Source organism: Pongo abelii, chromosome 1, assembly GCF_028885655.2.
Source record: "Pongo abelii isolate AG06213 chromosome 1, NHGRI_mPonAbe1-v2.0_pri, whole genome shotgun sequence".
NCBI lineage: Eukaryota > Metazoa > Chordata > Mammalia > Primates > Hominidae > Pongo > Pongo abelii.
The window spans coordinates 111,867,334-111,884,363 of record NC_071985.2 but is presented as its reverse complement, the minus strand read 5'-3'; the positions used below and the strand labels follow the sequence as shown (position 1 = coordinate 111,884,363).

At 43.5% G+C, this 17,030-nt stretch overlaps 2 protein-coding genes across 4 annotated transcripts in view; both read right to left on the bottom strand.

Annotated features, from left to right (window-relative positions):
• The window catches only part of LOC100447686 (neuroblastoma breakpoint family member 12), a 2,265,351-nt gene that overhangs the window by 308,042 nt on the left and 1,940,279 nt on the right, over positions 1–17,030 (bottom strand). Inside the window, 1 exon segment of the mRNA XM_055078592.2 lies at positions 247–266. Within this exon segment, the coding sequence (XP_054934567.1) occupies positions 247–266 (20 nt within the window).
• Positions 1–17,030, bottom strand: part of RNF115 (ring finger protein 115) — an 84,434-nt gene that overhangs the window by 48,371 nt on the left and 19,033 nt on the right. The window contains exon 2 of one of the 3 annotated variants that reach the window (XM_054553627.2): positions 3,443–3,564. The exons of the other annotated variants lie outside the window; for them this stretch is intronic. The gene's annotated coding sequence lies outside the window, so the exon portion shown is untranslated. The remainder of the gene's footprint in view (positions 1–3,442; positions 3,565–17,030) is intronic. 3 annotated transcript variants of the gene reach the window in all.

Here is a 17,030-nt window from a genome sequence, read left to right as displayed (position 1 = left end):
TGTATTTTTAGTAGAGACGGGGTTTTACCATGTTGGTCAGGCTGGTCTCGAACTCCTGACCTCAGGTGATCTGCCTGCCTTGGCCTCCTAAAGTGGTGGGATTACAGGTGTGAGCCACCGCGCCCGGCCTATTTTTTTAATTAGAATATATTCATCGTCTAATTTTCTCTTCAAATCTCACAAAAAAGCTCCACTATATACATATCAACACAGTAAAATAATAATGATGGGTATAGAAACTGCTACTTTTAGTCTGGGCACGGTGGCTCACGCCTGTAATCCTAACACTTTGGGAGGCCAAGGTGGGTGGATCACTTGAGGTCAGGAGTTCAAGACCACCCTTGCCAACATGGTGAAACTCCATCTCTACTAAAAATGTAAATTTAGCTGGGGTGTGGTGGCGTGTGCCTGTAGTCCCAGTTACTTGGGAAGCTGAGGCAGAACTGCTTGAATCCAGGAGGCAGAGGTTGCAGTGAGCCCAGATAGTGCCCTTGCACTTCAGCCTGGGTGACAGATCGAGACTGTCTCAAAAAAAAGTAAGAAACTGCTACTTTTTACTACGTAAAGAAAGAGACTGCTACTTTTTACTGTGTACATGCAAAAGACATAAACTGGGCCAGGTGTGGTGGCTCATGCCTGTAATCCCAGCACTTTCAGAGCCCAGGCGGGCAGATCACCTGAGGTCAGGAATTCGAGATCAGCCTGACCAACATGGAGAAACCCCATCTCTACTTTAAAAAAAAAAAAAAAAAAAATTAGCCATGGTGGCACATGCCTGTAATCCCAGCTACTCGGGAGGCTAAGGCAGGAGAATCACTTGAACCCGGGAGGTGGAAGTTGGAGTGAGCCAAGATCGTGCCATTGTACTCCAGCCTGTGCAACAAGAGCGAAACTCCATCTCAAAAAAAAGAGAGAGAGACACATAAACTGAATAACAGCATAAATCAATTTGTAGATTAGGAACAATGAGGCAGTACACTATTTCTATTCTATCTTCTGTTTATCAATGGTTCCAAATAAAACCTAACAATTCTCAAATACCCTACAGAAATGACAATTCAAATAACCAAAAGAATTCCATTAAGTCAATTTCTATTTCCTGCAGTAATAAATCTTTCTTTTAAGTAATATCAAGCTTTGGGCATAAGAATACACTTTAGAGACTGCCTTATAATAATTTTTTAAAGTATATTTTAACTACCTATTAAAATAGACCTGGGAAACACATTTTTTTTTTTAAACCTCATCCTAGACTCCAAAGGCATGGGAAAGACATTTTCAACCATTTTGTTTCTTTTTTATTTATTTATTTGTTTTTTGAGACAGGATCTCACTCTGTTGCCCAGGCTTGAGCGCAGTGGCACAATTTTGGCTCACCGTAGCCTTGACCTCCAGGGCTCAGGCAATCCTCCCCGCCTCAGCTGGGACCACAGGCACATACCATGCCCAGCTATTTGTATTTTTGGTAGAGATAAGGTCTTGCCACGTTGCCCTGGCTGGTCTGAAAGAACTCCTGAGCTCAAGCAATCTGCCCACCTTGGCCTCCCAAAGTGCTGGAATTACAGGCATCAGACACTGTGCCCAGTTCAACTATTTTCTTATGCCGTATAGTTTCTGAACCCTAAATTTTGTTTTACCTGAAGATGATGTAAACTGTATTTGGCTCTTCAAAGAAAGACAGGATGGTAATTCAAACACTCAAATGCTTTTTTTCTAAAGAGATGGGATCTTATTCTGTCACCTAGACTGGAGTGCAGTGGCACAATCACGGCTCATGGTAGCCTCGAACTCCTGTGCTCAAGTGATCCTCCCAAAGTGCTGGGATTACAGGCATAACCCACCATGCCTGGCCCTCAAGTGCTTTTTTAAAAGAAAAAAAAAATCCCTCATGTCAAAAAGATTAGTTTCTGGAGGAGACAGTCAAACCAAGAAACAGCAAATTTAATACAATAATTGCTATAATCAATGAACACTAGAAACAGAAACAAATACAAAGTTTGCCTGGGGGAACTAGGGAAAGCTCTGACTGAAACAGAGACCTAAAATATTTGTCCAATGAAAAAGGAAATTCTAGGTTTAGGACCATGATGATAGAAAACAGCATGCACGGAGGTTGGAAGGGAGTGGTATGAATGTGGACATGCAGACAGGAAGACAGGGGCCAGAATGTAGAAAACTTTAGATAACTATTAATATCGACTTTACCTTGAGGATCAGAAACTCAACCTTTTTCCTCCGCTACACACATGAAGGATGAGACACATTCATAACGGGCATACTGTAAACTACTCCAGAAATGAAGTAATCTGGAGACCACATAAATCCCTGAGTCCTCCTCTACTTCTTCAGCCCCTACCCTCCCAGAAAGCTGCAACTCCATCCCTTTCTCTCCCATTACGAAAATTTATCTGGTCAGGCGTGGTGGCTCACACCTATAACCCTAACACTTTGGGAGGCTGAGGTAGGAAGACTGCTAGAGCTCAGGAGCTTGAGATCAGCCTGGGCAACATAGTGAGACCTTGTCTCTACAAAAATTTAAAAATTAGCCAGGCATGGTGGCGCATGCCTGTAGTCCCAGCTACTTGGAGGCTGACGCCAAAGGATCGCCTGAGCCCAGGAGGTTGAGGCTGCAGTGAGCTGTGATGGTGCAACTGCACTACAGTCTGGGTGACAGAGCGAGACCCTGTATCAAAAATAATAATAATAATATATGCATATATATGAGTTTATCTGAACGCCGAATACAAATGAGACTGATTTTGGAAAGCTAACCTTATCTATTCTAATGTCTAAAATTAAATTCAAAAAAAGAGTCAATAGCAAAATGAAATCACAGTGCTAGGCCCTCTTTCTTCTCTCTCCCTCTCTCACTCATTCCTACTGCTTTAAATATCTCTATATGCCAACTGCCCCCAAATGTATATCTCTATCCCAGGCCAGTCTTCTAAATTCCAGACTCACTCACTCTTGTATGTATGCTCTCTCACATGCTTTTTCTTACACACACACACACACACACCCTCGAGAGGTGGCATACCAGTTTGCTTATACTAGAAACCCAGGGGTCATTCCTAACACCTCTCTTTCACCTCCCACCACTAAGTCCTGGTACTCCAAACACAAACACATTTCCCAAATCTACATACTCCTTGTGCCGCCGCCTCTACCTTAACCCAAGCCAGCACTGGCTCTGAGCACTAAATATCTTCCCCTCTTTTTTTTTTTTTTTGAGATGAAGTCTCGCTCTGTCACTCAGGCTGGAGTGCAGTGGCACAATCTTGGCTCACTGCAACCTCTGCCTCCTGGGTTCAAGCAATTCTCCCAACTCAGCCTCCAGAGTGGCTGGGATTACATGCATGTGCCACCACACCCGGCTAATTTTTGTATTTTCAGTAGAGACAGTGTTTCGCCATGATGGCCAGGCTGATCTCGAACTCCTGACCTCGAGTGATCCGCCTGCCTCAGCCTCCCAAAGTGCTGGAATTACAGGCGTGGGTCACCACGCCCAGCCTGAATATCTTCTCTCTTAAGTCGTGTCCTGCTTCTCTTTTAGTCCTTTCCAATCTGAAATCAAAAAAGAACCATCTTTTTTAAAGCATAAAACAGACCATGTCATTACCCAGCTTAAACTTTCAATTATTTACAAAAACACTTAAAATAAAATTAAATTCTTTAACATGATTTACAAGGCTGGTCTGTGTTCAACTTGACAATCTCATTTTAGACTACCCACCCCTCCCCTCCTTCAGTGTGTTCCAGCCACACACTGGCCTTCTTTTGATTCTTTGAACTCATCAAGCTCAGCACTGCCTAAAAGCTTCCTGTAACTAGTACACTATTTCCCTAACTTTCTGCATGGCAAGGGGCATCTAATCTCTTTATTTCATTTTTTTTGTTTGTTTGTTTGAGACAGAGTCTCACTCTGTCGCACAGGCTGGAGTACAGTGGTGCGATCTCGGATCGGGATCATGTGAAGTCCCCACTCCACATGGTCCCAGTCACGGTTCTGTGTCTGGAATTTATTCCTTTCCGTGGGTTCTTGGTCTCACTGACTTCAAAAATGAAGCCGCGGACCCTCCCGGTGAGTGTTACACTTCTTAAAGATGGTGTGTCCTGGCCAGGGACGGTGGCTCACGCCTGTAATCTTAGCACTTTGGGAGGCGGAGGACGGTGGATCACAAGGTCAGGAGATTGAGACTATCCTGGCTAACACGGTGAAACCCCGTCTCTACTAAAAATACAAAAAATTAGCCGTGCGTGGTGGCGGGCGCCTGTAGTCCCACCTACTGGGAAGGCTGAGGCAGGAGAATGGTGTGAACCCGGGAGGCGTAGCTTGCAGTGAGCCGAGATTGCACCACTGCACTCCCGCCTGGCCGACAGAGCGAGGCTCCATCTAAAAAAAAAAAGATGGTGTGTCCGGAATTTGTTCCTTCAGATATTCAGATGTGTCCGGAGTTTCTTCCTTCTGGTTGGTTCGTGGTCTCGCTGACTTCAGGAGTGAAGCCGCAGACCTTCGCAGGGAGTGTTACAGCTCTTAAAGGTGGCGCCTCCGGAATTGTTTGTTCCTCCCGGTGGGTTCGTGGTCTCGCTGACTTCACGAATGAAGCCACAGACCCTCCAGGTGAGTGTTACAGCTCATAAAGGCAGTGCGCAGACCCAAAGAGTGAGCAGCAGCAAGATTTACTGAGAAGAGCCAAACAACAAACCTTCCACAGCGTGGAAGGGGACCCAATCTGGTTGCCGCTGCTGGCTGCTGTGGCCAGCTTTTCTTCCCTTATTTGTCCCCGCCCACGTCCTGCTTGATTGGTCCATTTTACAGAGTGCTGATTGGTCCATTTTACAGAGTGCTCATTGGTACATTTTTACAGAGTGCTGATTAGTGTGTTTACAATCCTTTAGCTAGACATAGAGCGCTGATTGGTGCATTTACAATGCTTCAGCTAGACACAAAAGTTCTCCAAGTCCCCACCCAATCCAGCAGCTCAGCTGGCTTCTCCTCTCAGTTCTAGGAACCAGGCTGTCAACCACTACAGCTCCTTCACAGGAACATGACACTTAAGAGATATAAATGAAACTGTAGAAGTGCTCTATGGTTCTTCCTGTCATTTGGAAGTGACAAGTACTCATAAGCAACAATAAAAGCTTTCTAAATAGTTATATTTTGATTTCAGGGAAGAAAAGCCAAAACTCTTCCCAAATGCTCTGCTAATTATTCTTGATAAAAGTAGCTAATTATAAAACAAACCACACAGCCCTGGACTATCCTCCTGCAATCAACATTACGGGAAAAACAGAGAACTTTTTAGAATATACAAGATATTCATTCTCTAATTATCAAAGTAAAAAATGCACATTTGTATCTTAAGTCTGATTTCAGAACAAAGTCTGGTCTCAAAAAACTATCTCACTTCCATTTCTTTAATCTGCCTCTTAGATACTTGGAAACCCCAAAATGATACTCTAAAGATATTATATTTCGTGTTTCTAGATTTTCCTTATAAAGGCTTCATATCACTCCACTTACTAGTACCACTTTTCTTCCGCATTCACACAAGTCACTAGCTTTCCCATGATTTCCAGCTATGTTAAGGGTCCACCCCTTCACTCTAAGAGCTCAAAAACTCTATCAATTGCTAATCAAGAGACAGGGTGTTCGATGAGGACAGAAATAAAATAAGATTGGTTATAAGTTGATAATTGTTGAAGCTGTATACATGTAGATTTGTTATATTATTCTGTCTACACATTTTGTGGTAGAAAATACATAAAAATTTGCCATCTTAACCTTTTCTTTTTTTTTTTTCTGACACAGGGTCTCCCTCCATCACCCAAGCTGGAGCGCAGTGGCATGATCTCAACTCATTGTAACTTCCACCTCCTGAGACTACAGGTGCATGCCACTGCACCCGGCTAATTTTTGTATTTTTTGTAGACATGAGGCTTCACCATGTTGCCCAGGCTGGTCTTGAACCCCTAAGCTCAAGCAATCTGCCTGCCTCAGCCTCCCAAAATACTGGGATTACAGGCATGAGCCACCAGACTCAGCCCATATTAACCATTTTTAAGTGTACAGTTCAGAAGTGTTAAGTATATTCACACTGCTGTGAAACGTCTCCAGAACCTTCTCATCTTGCAAAACTGAAACTCTATACCCATTAAACAACAACAACCCATTTCTCCCCTTCATTCTCTAGTAACCACCATTCTACCTCTGTTTCTATGAATTTATAATTTTTGATACTGACACCAACAACCCAACTGTCCCATAGAACTGACCATTATAGTTTCTTTTGAATAAAGATAGAAATTGACCCTCCCAGTCTTAAAACTTGAAAAAGTTACATTTGTCTTATCTGAGTTCCTTTCTCAGGAAACCATCAGGTCTCCCAGATGATATCAAGGAACTGAAACATACCAGATCACTGCATCTAAACAATGAAACCTCAAACCCCTCAACCCATCATGATTGCCTAAGTGACCTCCTGCTTCCTGTTGACCAACTTCTCTTCCTTATCTCTCTCTAATTCCTATTTTCCTGCATGTAGCTACAGTTCTTCCCTGCTATATTATGACTCCTTAATTGTAGTCAGCCAGGGAGATGGATTTGAGACTGAGTTCCCCTCTCCTCAGCTACAGCACCCAATTAAAACCTCCTTCTCTGGCAAAACTCATTATCTCAGCAACTGGCTTTCTGTGCAGCAAGCAGCATGACCTAGAACACACCCCTGGTGTTTCAGTAATAATATCTAATATAAGTGAAAGCATACAGTATTTGTCTTTTTTTGACTGGCTTATTTCACTTAACACAATATCCTCAAGGTTCACCCACACTGTCGCATATGACAGGATTTATTTCCTTTTTAAAGCTAAATAATATTTCATTGCGTGTATATACCATATTTCATTTATTCATCAAGAACATGTGGGTTGTTTTCACCTCTTAGCTATCCTGAATGTGCTATGAGCATAGGTGTGCAAATACCTCTTTGAGGTCCTGCATTGAATACTTCTGGATACATATCCAGAAGTGAGTTTGATGGATTACATGGTAATTCTATTTTCAATTTTTTGAGGAACTGCCATGCTGTTTTCCATCACAGTTGCACCATTTTACAGTCCCACTAACAGTGCACAAGAATGGTTCCAATTTCTCATAATCTTCACTAACACTCATAATTCCCTGTTTGTTTTTTTCTGTTTGTTTGTTTGTTTTCCATTTAACCCTGAGTTGACACAGCACATGTTTCAGAGAGCACAGGGCTGGGGGAAAGGCCATAGATCAACAGCATCCCAAGGCAGAAGAATTTCTCCTAGTCAGAACAAAATGGAGTCTCCTATGCCTACCTCTTTCTACACAGACACAGCAACAATCTGATCTCTCCTTCCTTTCCCCACACTTCCCCCTCTTCTTTTCAACAAAACCGCCATCGTTCTCATGGCCCGCTCCCGATGGTCGCTGTCTCTTTGGAGCTGTTGGGTACACCTCCCAGACAGGGTGGCCGGGCAGAGGCGCTCCTCACTTCCCAGACGATGGGTGGCCGGGCAGAGGCGCTCCTCACTTCCCAGACGGGGCGGCCGGGCAGAGGTGCTCCTCACTTCCCAGACGGGGAGGCCGGGCAGAGGCGCTCCTCACTTCCCAGACGCGGCGGCCGGGCAGAGGCGCTCCTCACTTCCTCCCAGACGGGGTGGCAGCCGGGCAGAGGCGCTCCTCCCCTCCCAGACGGGGTGGCCGGGCAGAGGCGCTCCTCACTTCCCACACGGGGCAGCCGGGCAGAGGCGCTCCTCACTTCCCAGACGGGGCGGCCGGGCAGAGGCGCTCCTCACTTTCCAGACGGGGCGGCCGGGTAGAGTAGCTCCTCACTTCCCAGACGATGGGCGGCCGGGCAGAGGCGCTCCTCACCTCCCAGACGGGGCGGCCGGGCAGAGGCGCTCCTCACTTCCCAGACGGGGTGGTGGCCGGGCAGAAGCGCTCCTCACCTCCCAGACGGGGCGGCCGGGCAGAGGCGCTCCTCACTTCCGAGATGGGGCGGCCGGGCGGAGGCGCTCCTCACTTCCTTCCAGAGGGGGTGGCGGCCAGGCAGAGGCGCTCCTCACCTCCCAGACGGGGCGGCCGGGCAGAGGTGCTCCTCATCTCCCAGACGGGACGGCCGGGCAGAGGTGCTCCTCACTTCCTCCCAGACGGGGTGGCGGCCGGGCAGAGGCACTCCTCACCTCCCAGACGAGGAGGCCGGGCAGAGGCGCTCCTCACTTCCCAGACGTTGGGTGGCCGGGCAGAGGCGCTCCTCACTTTCCAGACGGGGCGGCCAGGTAGAGGCGCTCCTCACTTCCCAGACGGGGCGGCCGGGCAGAGGCGCTCCTCACTTCCTCCCAGACAGGGTGGCGGCCGGGCAGAGGCGCTCCTCACCTCCCAGATGGGGCGGCCGGGCAGAGGTGCTCCTCAATTCCCAGACGGGGCGACCGGGCAGAGGCGCTCCTCACTTCCCAGACAGGGCGGCCGGGCAGAGGGGCTCCTCACATCCCAGACGATGTGCGGCCAGGCAGAGACGCTCCTCACTTCCTAGACGGGGTGGCCGCGGGGCAGAGGCTGTAATCTTAGCACTTTAGGAGGCCAAGGCAGGCGGCTGGGTGGTGGAGGTTGTAGCGAGCCGAGATCACGCCACTGCACTCCAGCCTGAGCAGCACTGAGCATTGAGTGAGCGAGACTCCGTCTGCAATCCCAGCACCTCGGGAGGCGAAGGCGGGCAGATCACTGGAGGCCAGGAGCTGGAGACCAGCCCGGTCAACACGGCGAAACCCCGTCTCCACCAAAAATACAAAAACCAGTAAGGCGTGGCGGTGCGCGCCTGCAATCCCAGGCACTAGGCAGGAGAATCACAGGAGCCCGAGGCAGGGAGGTTGCAGTGAGCCGAGATCACAGCAGTACAGTCTAGCTTCGGAGGGAGACCGAAAAAAAGAGAGGGAGACGGGAGAGGGAGACGGGAGAGGGAGAGGGAGAGCTTGTTTTTTAATAGTAGCCATCCTAATGGATGTGAGGTGATATCTCGTTGTGGTTTTGATTTGGATCTCTCCGATGATTAGTGATATTGAATATCTTTTCAAATGCATCTTGACCATTGGTTTATCATCTTTGGAGAAATGACTATTCAAGTCATTTGCCTATTTTTTAATCTGTTTATTTGATCTTTTGTTGTTGAGTTGTTGTTCTTTCTACATTCTGGATATTAATACTTTAACAGATACACAATTTACAAACATTTTCTCCCATTCCACAGGTTGCCTTTTCAAGTTGATTTTGTTCGTTGATGAACCAAAGTTTTTAAGTTTGATGCAATCCTATTTGCCTATTTTTGCTTTTGTTGCCTGTGCTTATGGTGTCATATGCAAGAAATCACTGCCAAATCCAAAGTCATAAAGCCTTTCCTCTAAGTTTTCTTTTAGGAATTTTACAGTTTTAGGTCTTATATTTAAGTCTTTAATCCACTTTGGGTTTATTTTTTATATAGTGTAAAATATGAGTCCAACTTTTTGTTTTGTATGTGAAAGTCCAGTTTTCCCAACACTATTTGTTGAAGAGACTGTCCTTGCTCCACAGAGTGGTCCTGGCACCTCTGTCCAAGATCATCTGACCACATATGCAAGGGTTTATTTCTGGAGTCTCTATTCCATTGTCTATATGTCTGTTGTTATGCCAGTACCACACTAGTTTTATTACCGTAGCTTAATAATATATTTTGAAATCAGAAAGTTTGAGTCCTCCAGCTTTGTTTTTCTTTTTGAAAACTGTTCTGGCTACTAGGGGTACCTTGAGATTCCAAATTAATTTTGGGATGAAACTTCTATTTGCAAAAAAAATGCTGTTGGGATTTTGATAGGTATTTTGTTGAATCTGTAGATTGCTTTGGGCAGAATTCATATCTTCACAATATTAAGTCTTCCAATCCATGAACACAGGATGTCTTTCTATTTATTTGTATGCTCTTTAATTACTTTCAGCAGTATTTTATGGTTTTTAATATTCAAATTTTTCACTTCTTTGGTTAGGGTCATTCCTAACTCATTCTTTCTGATGCTATTGTTAATGGAATTGTTTTCTTAATTTTTCAAGTTGTTCACTGTGTATGGAAACATAACTAATTGTTGTGTGTTGATTTTGTATCCTGCAACTTTGCTGAATTCATTTATTAGTTATAACAGGGTTTTTTGTGGAATGTTTAGGGTTTTCTTTTTTTTTTTTTTAGATGGAGTGTCGCTCTGTCACCAGGCTGGGGTGCAGTGGCGCGATCTCGGCTCACTGCAACCTCTGCCTCCCGGGTTCAAGTGATTCTCCTGCCTCAGCCTCCCGAGTAGCTGGGACTTCAAATGCCTGCCATCATGCCCAGCTAATTTTTGTATTTTTAGTAAAGACGGGGTTTCACCATGTTGGCCAGGATGGTCTCGATCTCTTGACCTCGTGATCCGCCTGCCTTGGCCTCCGAAAGTGCTGGGATTACAGGCATGAGCCACTGCAGCCAGCCTCAGGGTTTTCAACAAATAAGATCATATCATCTGTGAACAGAGATAATTTTACTTCCTCCTTTCTAATTTGCGTGCTTTTAATTTCTTTTTCTTGCCTAAATTGGCTCTGGCCAGGATTCTTAATACTATGTTGAAATAGCGGTGGCAAGAATGGGCATCTTTGCCATGTTCCTGATGTTAGGGGGAAAGCTTTCGGTCTTTCACCACTGAATAAGATGTTCACTGTGGGCTTTTTGTTGGGGGGAGGGGGTGGGTGAGGGTGGGAAGGGTCTTGCTCTGTTGCCCAGACTGAAGTGCTATGGTACGATCTTGGCTCACTGCAGACTCAACCAATCCTCCCACTAAAGCCTCCCAAGTAGCTAGGACTATAGGCGTACATCACCATGCCTGGCTAACTGTGTTTATTTTTTGCAGAGATTAGGTCTCACTTTGTTGCCCAGGCTGGTCTCAAACTCCTGGACTCAAGTGATCCTCCCGCCTTGGCCTCCCAGAGTGCTGGAATTACAGGCATGAGCCAACACGCCCAGCCACTGTGGGCTTTTCATAAATACACTTTGATATGCTGAGTTTCCTTCTACTCCTAGTTGAGTGTTTTTGTCATGAAAGGGTGCTGGATCTGTCAAATGCTTTTTCTGCATGAATTGAGATGATCATGCAGTTTTTGTACCTTATTCTGTTAATGTGGTATTCTCTTTACTTTGATGTGTTTGAAATTTTCCATGATAAAGTTTGTTTTAAGTTACAACGGTCTGAGAAACATAGCTGGGTCAAGAAACAGTTAACCAAACCATATACTGAGCAAACTTGTGGCCATTTAAAATAAAAGTAGAAGATCAGAAGTAATTTGTTACGTTAGAGAATTAAGGGGGGAAGTCTACTTATATTTACTAAACACATGATGTGCTTGACACTGTGCTAGTCCACTTAACCACTCTGTGAGGTAAATATTGTTATTGCTATTTTACAGACAAGAAAATGAAAAAAAAATTGTGCCCAGATGACCTTCCAGAGACAGCCCCAATAAGACCTCTCAGCCCATATATTCTTCTGCAATGTGACCTTCCCACTCCCTTTAAAGACATGCAGTTTATTTCTCAAGCCCCTTGAATCTGGGAGGCCCTGTGACTTGTTTAATAGATACAATACTATGCCAGTTCCAAAGCCCTTGACTGCCTGGCAACTTCTACTTCCTAACTCTTGGAACCCTGAGCAGCCACATAAGTTTAGGCTACTCTGCTGGATAGAGAGGCCATCTCAAAGAGCACTGAGACATCAGACAAGTAAAAGGAAAAAACCATCTCGGATCCAGCCTAGGTCAGAGTCTTCAGATGGCCCCATCTCCAGGTACTATCTGACCACAACCACATGAAAGACCTTACGGGGAGAAGTGTCCAGCTGAACCCTGTCAATCCACAGAAACATGAGAGATAATAATAAGTTATTGTATTAAGCCACTACGTTTTGGATAGACTTGTTAGGCAATAATAGAAAATCAGAACATTGCCCAAGGGATGAAAAGGAGCTTTAGGCTGGGCACAGTGGCTGACGCCTGTAATCCCAGCACTTTGGGAGGCCGAGGCGGGCAGATCACGAGGTCAGGAGATCGAGACCATCCTGGCTAACACGGTGAAACCCCATCTCTACTAAAAATACATAAAAATTAGCTGGGCGTGGTGTTGGGAGCCTGTAGTCCCAGCTACTCGAGAGGCTGAGGCAGGAGAATGGCGTGAACCCGGGAGGCAGGGCTTGCAGTAAGCTGAGACTGCGCCGCAGCACTCCAGCCTGGGCACAGCGCAGAACACAGAGCAAGACTCCGTCTCAAAAAAAAAAAAAAAAGAAAAAGAAAAGGAGCTTTAAACCTTGGTCTTTCTTGAATCCAAAATTCCATCTTCTTTTCATTATACCATGTTGATTGAAAATAACTATGCTTTTAGGCCAGGCACAGTGGCTTAGCCTATAATCTCAGCACTTTCGAAGGCCAAGGAGGGAGGATCACTTGAGGCCAGGAGTTCGAGCCTGGCCCAACATGGCAAAACCCCGTCTCTACTAAAAATACAAAAATTAGCCAGGCATGGTGGCACATGCCTGTAATCCCAGCTACTCTGCAGGCTGAGGCAGGAGAATTGCTTGAACCCAAGAGGCAGAGGTTGCAGTGAGTGAAAGAGTGAGACTCCACGTCAAAAAAAAAAAAAAAAAAAGAAAGAAAGAAAATAACCATGCTTTTAAAGGGAGGAACACTAAATCAAGAATAATAATGAATCAAATGCCAATTATATGTCAGGCACTATGGGAATCTATCCTACACTTACCTATTAATACGTCAAGTCTTCACAACAAACTTCTCCCCAAAATATTTCCAATGTATACAGTCACAAAATCTTACCCCTCAAAATTCAGTAACTCATTTCTCTGTTTTTTTTTTAAACTGAGACAGGGTCTCACTCTGTTGCCCAGGCTGGAGTGCAATGGCACGATCTCGGCTCACTGCAACCTCTGCCTCCCAGGCTCCAGAGATTCTCCCACCTCAGCCTCCCAAGTAGCTGGGACTACAAGTGTATATATACCATTATGCCCAGCTAATTTTTACACTTTTTGTAGAGACAGAGTTTTGCCATGTTGCCCAAGCTAGTCTCGAACTCCTGAGCTCAGCGATCCTCCCATGTTAGCCTCCCAAAGTGCTGGGATTACAGGTGTGAGCCACCACACCTAGCCGAGTCATTTCTATCATCCCATCTATAAAAGAAGAGCATAAAAAAAAACCTAAGTTACTTACCTAGAATCACTGGAAACAGGAACCCAACTGTTTCCACCAAACTAAGCTGCTTTCCCCCTAGGATCTAAAAAATTACTGTGAACAACTCTAGTGAAGATACTCAGTAGCAGGTTCTGAATCAAGAACAACTCCCTAAGCATAGCTTAGCCCTGATGCTTACCCACTTAAAAGAACAGCCCAGGACGACACGAAGCACTAGAAATATAGGAAGGAAAGGAAAAGGGTGGTTTTAATGCATTATTTCTTTTGCCTCTGGTATTTCAAAGGATTACTTATCACAATACGTGACACCTTAGAGGACAAGGAGCTACAAATTCAGACCTATTTATATCAGGTCACATAATGTGAAATTTAAATACTCTTGAAGCCTATACAAGTTTGTATCCAATACTTATTCAGTACATCAAATGTAATATAAAGACTTACTACTTTTTTCCTAATTTCACAGCTGTTTTTCTACCTCTTCATTATCAACTCAAAGTGTTTATTTTATCTAAAAATAGAAGTTCCAATGGTGATTAAAGTGTCAAAAAAAGAAGCCCATTTTCTGTCTAGTCTGACAGTCACAATTTTAAGTTAGTCACATTCTATTGTTTATATTCTCTTTGAGTATCACATGGCAAGACAGTCAGAAATTCCTAATTAGAAGGATTAAGAACACAAAATGTTTGCCACACATCACAGCTCCTAGGCCAGTACCCACTAGACTTTTACTCCGATGCTAAGTCTCACCACTAGGTCAAAGAGACTGGTTCCCTTTTCAAGACAGGTTATACGTCCTCCTCCCTTTTCAAAAGCATCAAGTGAACTCCAAAACAAAGACAACAGAACTTCTGAGTTCTGTTCCCAGTTCCACCATTATCTTCAAGGTGTCTGTGAAAATCTGTTTCTAGAGTACAAATACTGTCCTCACTGACTTCTTTCTCTCAACTCTCCTTCAAGAAAATAAGGAAGACATACCTCTCATTCATTAGAAGAAAGAGAAAGTTTCCAGTCTAAACATTTTGAAATTAGTTCTCTGAGCTCAAGGAGTTGTAAGCAATTGTTCACTTGGCTATTAATAAAGAAAATCAGTTTACTAAAAAGGAAAACAATAGGCCACAGTTTCAGTGTTACACAAGGACACCTATACAATTTAAATACTGTTTGAAGGGCTGTGATTCAGTTCCAGGCCAATAAAACTACCTTGATTTATGGTTTCATCCCCCTAAGAATAGTAACATTCACATTCACAACCTTTATTTATTTAATTTTGAGACTGAGTCTCACTCTGTTGCCCAGGCTGGAATGCAGAGGCATGATCTTGGTTCACTGCAACCTCCGCCTCCCAGGCTGAAGCAATTCTCCCACCTCAGCTTCACAGTAGGTGGGAATACAGGTGCCCGCCATCACGCCCAGCTGATTTTTGTATTTTTAGTAGAGATGGGTTTCACCACGTTGGCCAGGCTGGTGTTGAACTCCTGACCTCAAGTGATCCACCTGCCTCAGCCTCCCAAAGTGCTGGGATTAGAGGCGTAAGCCACCGCACCCAGCCACCTTTATCATTTTGTTCCTTAATTCAGGCCATGATTGAACACTGACATTACAGATTCCAAACAGGAGTGCATAATCAACCAAGCTTGTTTAGCTCATTGTGTACCAGGCAGAAAATCAGGTCACAAGACAAAGTGTTACTTGATACAAGCTTGATCAGATGGTCAAGAAGCCAAATTTTCTAAGGAAGAAACACACGGGACTACAAGAATTACCAGAGAATGTTAACCTCAGACAACATAATATAGCAGAAAAGATTTATAGTGTTTTTGGCTTGCTCACACTAAAGGCAGCAAGAAAGGGAACAAGCCAGTGGCATAAATATAAAACGATAAATGAGCCAAAAAGTATAGATGTGTACCACAATAGTTTAGAAGTAAAATGTACTTTCTTGCTTTTAGTTTAGGCTGACAGAATCTTCTTTGACAAAGTGACAACATTCACTCAGCAAAAATTCTAAGCTCTACGTTCCAAGCATTGTGTAGAAAGAAAAATAACCTGGGATTAAAAGTCACTAAAATCACCTACAAAGTGTATGCTCTGATAAAATCATACTTCCCTTAACCATATTCCAGTAGTTAGGGAAGTCAAAAGGCATATAAAATGAACTTCTGAATATCCTAGTCTTAGGTACTTAGCCTCAAACTGAGAACTGAGCAATGCTTCAGAACAGCCTAAGTGGTTAGAGTAATGAATGTGAAGCAAAACAAAGCTGGGCTGGTAATCATTTCAACTATGTATGTGCACTTCAAAACATCATGTTGTCCATCTTAAATGCATGCACGCATGCACACACACACACACACACACAACTGGACTGGAAACACAGATAACCAACCAGTTGTGTGATACTGGGTAGCTCACTTCATCTAAATGAGATAGTACCTGGAATATACTAAATTCTCAACAAACCGTAGGTTCTAATAAATTATTCTGAGTGATTTGGATATGGAATATTTCTCAAACCATGTTTCACAAGATATTAACCAGTGGTTAAGTGGGGGAAAAAAACTAGATTTAGAAAAGCCTGAACTAAATATCAAACATGCTGCTTTAATGAATGATTTTTCAGAACCATTAATATGCCATTCCGTGTCATAAAAGGGGAAGTGGAGGGATGGAGATAGGGAAACAATTTGGTATGCAATATTTTACCATAATTCTGAACTCCTACTAAATCTCCTGGCACACAGTTTGAGAAACACTGATCTAGAGTACTGATTTCCACACTTTTGGTTCCCATAAAGCAGTTCGATTTTCAAATTAAAAAACTGGAAACCCGCACGGATTGCCAGCTTTTTTATTTTGCCAAGTATAAATATTAATTTTAAAAAACCATCTACTAACACCATTTCATTTTAAAAAGTACTATTTTACCATGTACCCACAGAGCAATCAAAGCTTCTGACTGAGAACTCTTCATCAAAATAAAAGTAATACTTGGAATTCTAGCATTGACTTTCCATCAATGACATAAGAGAACTTCACAAGTATGATCTAATTCAACTCACACACAGCAGGAACATTCAGGTCAGGAAAGATCACATACAAACTGGCTGTTAACAGTAGCCACTGACCATTGGATTAAGAAAACAATTAGTTAACTGAATACAGCTTTAAGAACAAAAGCAATGTAAATGCAATCTCAAAGCAAAACAAAGAATATTTATAAAATAGTTCTAAAAAAAAAATTATCCCAGGCAAAGTTTACCTGTTACTGAATCCCAAGTCTTCAAAAAAAAAAGGTTTTAATTTATTCAGTCAACATTACCAGCATTATTGCTTTGATTTATAAAACGAAAATTTTGACATTGCTTTGCATTATGTCCTCCATCCTAACATTTTCAAGACTGTTCATCATTATAAGATAAAATATGTACTAATAGTTTGTAACTCATAAAGGAGATTATTTCAGGGGTAAAATTTAAATTCTAGTATGTCAGTGGCTACCACATGATCCACGTGGAAAAACTACAGAAGAAAATTTCCTTACACAAAATCCAAAAATACCCCAAAGCTCAAATCACTAAACTGTAGCTAGCAGGAATAAACACAACTATCTCATTTTACAGACAAGGAAAATGAAGACCCTGAAAGGTTCAATAATTTAACAGCTAAAATAAAACACTTTTTCCCTGCAGCCAAAAAACACATGAAAAAATGCTCACCATCACTGGCCATCAGAGAAATGCAAATCAAAACCACAATG